Raw genomic sequence first — 5,682 nt, 5'->3', positions numbered from 1 at the left:
AGAGAGAGAGAGAGGAGGAAACAGAAAAACATGCAGAAACATTCGCTCATTTAACATAATGTTCATACGATTTTATAACTACTTTATCGAATTTTCACATCTATCAATGAATAACAAATGTAAACTCCACAATAAGTATACAAGTTAAGAAAAAAAGATACACGGAGAACAGAATGACAAAACCAGTTTTATCATTCTCTATTTCTAAATATGTATTTTTTTCTTTAAATGTTTCTATGAATCAAGTTATAAAATACGCTATTGTGTACTTAATTATTTAATATGATAACGTGATATAACGCGATGCGACATAGATGTAGAGGTATGTACATACCATAAGAATTCATATCTCTCAAAAGCATCGCACATTTCTTTCAGTCGTACATTTCCTTCTATGATTTCTAATCGGGACATCTTACATATAATTTCTCGATCAGCTTTACGATTGATTGAATAAATATGTGTGCGTGTGCGTGCATGTACGCGCGCGCATGTGTGTATACTGCACGCATTTTACTCCGTCCCTTATATGTTGCTCGAGATACAAATGCGCGCGCGCGCGAGATATAGAAATATATAAGATAGAACAGGTAGGTGTGCGTTCCTGAGTGGCCTTGTCCTTAAAGTTTGTGACACAGAGCATCAGCCCTTCAATGGGGTTATTGCTCTGCCTACTTGTTCTGAATATAATATATATTACACATTAGTTTTATAAACATACTTATAAATATATAAATATATACATGAAGATATTGATTAAGGATAAAAATGCTGTATATATACTTTTTAGCGAATCAAGGTGTGAAAATAAAATGTATTTTTATTCCACTAACGTTTTTTAAAATCATCCGCCATTCATGTATACTCGGAACATAAACTTTCTAAAATCTTTATAAAATCATAGAGCTACCATAACATTGATATTTTTCATTCTCGATTGTATAATTTTAATCTTCCATCTTAAACAAGTTTCTCGAGCGCAAATGATGAAGAAATTGCAAAGTAATCGTTTCAGAAACCTCGACTTTAAATGAGAATACATATTTTTGTTACAAATAGCATATCTTTATTACACATAGCAGATTTATTATCACACTCATTATGCTGAATATTATTTTTGCTGAGAATCACAAGACGCGTTACTGCCAACATGATTAAATAGACGGTCCTTGATAATTTGTGCCATTAAACCATGAATAACTTCGATGGTAGTTTTACAACTATCCCTGGTCGCTTTTATGAGTTTTTCCACTGTACTGCGATCATGAGGATCCGTGCCGCCTAAAACAAATCCTCTACCCAAAGCTGATTCCGAATGTTCTAATTTATCCGACAAATCGAATATTTGGCCGGTGGTATAATCCGCATTTGTTAATAGGCTAGAAGAGCTCAAAGTGTTCACCCAGTATTTATTCCATAATGAGTCGAGCAGTCGTCTATCTAATGCAGACTTGAAGTAGGATACCTCCAAGGAGTAATATTGTTTACAATGAACACCAAAATCCTCGATCTTGTTCAATGGTATTGTCTGATATTCTGACGGCTCTTCATTAGCAGGTTTATATCCCTAAAAGCAATTTAAGTGAAATGCTAATTATTTTTCTAAAAAATTTCTCTAGAAAATGTAAAGTCAATATTATATATAATAATAACAGGAACACACTTTTTGTAATTAGCTAAAGAAACATATGAATCCTTAAAATTCACTAAAAGTTTTCTGTTACTAGGTAAAAAAATTTTTTAATTATCAACTATATATTAATGTCCCATCCCAAATAACTTTTTTATTTTTGATCTTAGGAAAAAATGTTTCAGACAAAATTGTACAACTTTGAGGGGGACATAAGATGATGTTATTAGTTTGACCTCGAATAATTGCTTGAAGGTCACGTGAAAGTTATCTTCAATTTTTTAAATGGAATCCCCTACTTTTTATTGTAAATGTAGATCATCTCGAGAATTTCCAAAACTATAATTAAATTCATTTTCATTAAGTACTTTTCGAGTTATATAAGGCTTGCAAGTTACAGCACCGCCGGCATTAGCATTATCAAAGTGTCCGACCGACGATTATGACTTCTTGAATGTTGTTCAGGATCATGACCTGGATAATATTTGTCAAGATCAAAGCCATTGGAAATTGTATCTCTTATTTTCATTTTTACATAAAAAAATGAAACATGAAAATAAGATACAATTTTTAATGGCCTTGATCTTGACAAATATTATATTAATTTTTGTCTGAAACATTTTTTCCTAAAATCAAAAATAAAAGTTATTTGAGGTGGGACATTAAAATGGGACACCTTGTATATATAATTATATTGCAACACTTAAACTTAACATAAATGCATAGTATAATAACTAGCCAAAATTGTGAAACATAAAATCATTCCAAATTATTATATTATTTAAAAATTAATAAAATGTCCCAAGGTCACTAGGACTCATATGTCCCAGTTATGAGTTAAGTATATCTGGAACTAAAATAAACATCTTAGATTCCTTTCTTCTAGAATTAATTTTAATTTTAATTATTTTTATATTAATTTTAATTTTTTAAGACATGATCTAGATAAAACATACTTTAGGATAAGTTCTGAATGCACCAAGGCAAACTTTGCCAGCAGAGATGGTTCTCACTGGATCGATAACAATTGCAACAAATGGTTCTTGGAAATTTTGATTGAGCATCTGGGTGGATACGTCAATACCAGACAACCAGCAACCATATCCAGGATGACTGTGATACCATCCAATCGCATTTTCTAATCTACCAACCTAAAAAATAAATTATTAGAAACTATAGATTATTGTTATATATTTACAAAGTAGTTTTTGTTACAAAATATATGTATGTACTTGTTTAGCTGCTTCTATATATGCTGTCATGTACTCATAAGCTTGAGCTTGAGCATTTACTCTAGTTTCGGTCCCTTCGACTGGCAATGCAAAGGAATCCATTACAATCATTGTGTTTGCTGCTACTTTACCAAGCAGGAGGCCCATTACTTCTAGCGTCCCACCAGATCGTGCATGCATAACCATTTTTAACAGAGCTAATGCAGATATTTTTATGTCCTTGAAGAAATGGGGACTACAAATAAGAAAAAATAATGATTACAGTTAATGTTTTTGGTTCTCGCAGGATACATAGATTAGTCATATTCTTTTTCTCTCCCATACTCTTTCTCCCATGGTTTGGCAGTTAATATATCTTGTTGTTCCTTCCTGTCATATCTATAAATCTCGTCCATGGTGCTGATAGTTTCGATGCAGTTTGACAATTCCCATGTCTTCTGGGCAATATTAGTCTGATCAGATGACGGACCAGCCATTCTGTCAAAAGAATAACAACAATAATAAGAAGAGGAATAATAAAAGTATATAGTCTGCATTCTACTATAATACTTAGCACAACAAGTGTGAATACCATATAAATTATACCAACTACAAGAAAAATAACATTAAATAAGAAATCGTTACGTATTGTAATATTTAGTTAAAATGTATAATTATTTAGAATCCCCTTTTCCCCATCTAAAATTTTAATAAAAATATACTCATTCGATGCGTCTTCACTCAAAACGAAAGAATTTGGCAGAAAAATGCGGCGATCGACCTCATGAATCGAATTATTAAAGTTGGAAACTTTAGAGGTTAAGATATCTGTCATCCCGACTCAATGCGATGTATACGTTTTGCTTTAATTATACAAACTCACTGCTTTAAAAACAAAGCCGCTTCACAAACATAAATTCATTGCTTTAAAAACACAAATTCACTGTTTTAAAAACAAATTCTCTGTGTTTCACAAAGCAAATTCACTGCTTTAAAAACAAAAATTCACTGCTTTAAGCGTACAAATTTTTTGTGAATTTGTGTTTTTAGAGCAGTGAATGTGTTTTTAAAACATTTGTGTTTTAATAATTAATGCAGAATGTATAGAATTGTATCGGGGTGATAGATAAGTCTCTAACTTTAACGCTTAACAACTCCATTCACGAGGCCGATCGCGTTTTTCTGTTAGATCTTTCCTTTTGAGTGAAAACGCGTCGAATGAATAAATTTTTGTTAAGATCTTAGGGCGGGGGGAGGAGTGTAATCTAAATAATTACTCTAAATGTATATAATATCTACTAATATCAAAATACACATATTTCCTCGGTAAACATATAGCTTTTTAAATGCTCTTGAGGTTAAGCGGATCCAATATCCAATTAACTGTCGATAGAATTACTGTAGTAGATAAATGTACTAACTGGATGTGCTAATTAATTATATCTCTTAGTCTCAATAACAATCTATCCATCACTTGAACGACAAATAGTAGTAACACTAATAACTCGATATTTGCTGCTTTCTCTCAATCTTTGCCAGAACCTTCCAAATGGTCACGTGATTGTATCTTCACCAAGGTTTCAACAGTATCCACCACATTCAACGGTAAGCAGGCTTCTCTCAATTTTATCCCCTCCAATGCTTCCAATCTTCCCGCCATGCATTTAGAGTTTAGAGCTGTCGCAAGCAAGTACAAATATAACTTTTAGGATTAATAGAGAGAGATAATTTCCCAAATGAAAATAAAATAAATATGGCTTCTTTTACTTTTATCTCTTTCTCATATATTTATCTTTCAATGAAACCGCGCCTGACTGCGAATAATATGAAATGATACGCCGCGTCGCCGCACCGGTACACAGCTACGAATAGAGGAGAAACATTGGACTTATGGTGGGGGACAAGCACGAGCCGGCGAGAAGCAAGGGGACTCCGGTTAACCCGTATCACAGTCTAGATATACCAGTTGCGACACTGAGCGTCGACGTTTTTAATGTAGGAGAGACAAAGTCATGTGATCTGTAGCCATTTTGAGAACTGTATACGCGCTCATATTTAAATATTTTAGCTAAATTACACTGATTAATAGCATTTTTAAATAAAAGACGCATATGATACAATGTATCACAATAAATTATTTCATTTTTGTTTAATATTACAAACAATAAGATAAAATTGAGTAATTGTTTTAGGCTATATCATCTATGTTTCTTGTTGGAAAACCGTATAATAAATGAAATTATAAAATAAATGGATACTATTCATTTGTTATAAAATAGTACTATTATTGAAATGTGTGTGTGTGTGTGTGTGTGTGTGTGTGTGTGTGTGTGCGCGCGCGCGCGCGTACGTGCGTGCGTGCATGTGTATATACATATAAAACAAAGTGTTTACAGATATATTTTTAAAAGAAAATTTTATTTTATTTAATAATCATAATAATCGCTGTTCTGGAAAAAATAAGTAATATAAAAGAATTAGAATAATATAGAATTAGATAATAAATAGAATAAAAAGTTCTTAAAAATAAAATTAAAATAAGAAACAAAGAAAAATAATATCCATTATTTAACACATTTACAATTAATACCGTTACAATTAATATGTAAATCCACATATATCATTCTATTTATTTTTCAAATATTTTTACTTTTACTATTATAGTCATATTATATATGTAATCATTAAAATACATAATAAATAAATATGTTGAGAAATAAATATAAAAAAAATATGTATGATTATTAGTAAACAATAATAAAAATTATCAAATAAATATTGTATTAGGTGTACAACTTTGCTTCCGCCGTTTTCCTATAGATGGCTTTAGCGGTAAGTGGT

At 31.4% G+C, this 5,682-nt stretch overlaps 2 protein-coding genes across 2 annotated transcripts in view; one reads left to right on the top strand and one right to left on the bottom strand.

Annotated features, from left to right (window-relative positions):
* The window catches only part of LOC105617842 (AP-1 complex subunit gamma-1), an 8,951-nt gene extending 8,146 nt beyond the window's left edge, over window positions 1-805 (top strand). The window contains exon 10 of the mRNA XM_012199393.1: window positions 791-805. Coding sequence (XP_012054783.1) covers window positions 791-805 — 15 coding nt within the window. The remainder of the gene's footprint in view (window positions 1-790) is intronic.
* Window positions 806-1,111: 306 nt separating this feature from the next.
* LOC105617740 (COP9 signalosome complex subunit 5) lies at window positions 1,112-3,676 on the bottom strand. Its single transcript, XM_012199292.1, has 5 exons — window positions 3,564-3,676; window positions 3,187-3,339; window positions 2,863-3,097; window positions 2,587-2,781; window positions 1,112-1,567 (listed from the first exon to the last, which is right to left on the bottom strand). Exons 1-5 carry the CDS (start codon window positions 3,674-3,676, stop codon window positions 1,112-1,114), a joined length of 1,152 nt encoding a protein of 383 aa, XP_012054682.1.
* Between the last annotated feature and the right edge of the window lie 2,006 nt (window positions 3,677-5,682).

The sequence above is a fragment of the Atta cephalotes genome (assembly GCF_000143395.1).
Source record: "Atta cephalotes unplaced genomic scaffold scaffold00014, whole genome shotgun sequence".
NCBI classification, from domain to species: Eukaryota; Metazoa; Arthropoda; class Insecta; order Hymenoptera; family Formicidae; genus Atta; species Atta cephalotes.
Note: the sequence above shows the minus strand (reverse complement) of the source record. Positions and strands in the feature narration are given on the sequence as shown.

Excerpts from the sequence above, each read along its gene's own strand:
- LOC105617740 (XM_012199292.1), bottom strand. The coding sequence starts at position 3,676 with ATGACAGATATCTTAACCTCTAAAGTTTCCAACTTTAATAATTCGATT. Across the intron at positions 2,782-2,862 it reads ATATAGAAGCAGCTAAACAA|GTTGGTAGATTAGAAAATGC; the intron begins GTACATACATAT and ends TTTATTTTTTAG. Across the intron at positions 1,568-2,586 it reads CATTCAGAACTTATCCTAAA|GGATATAAACCTGCTAATGA; the intron begins GTATGTTTTATC and ends AATTGCTTTTAG.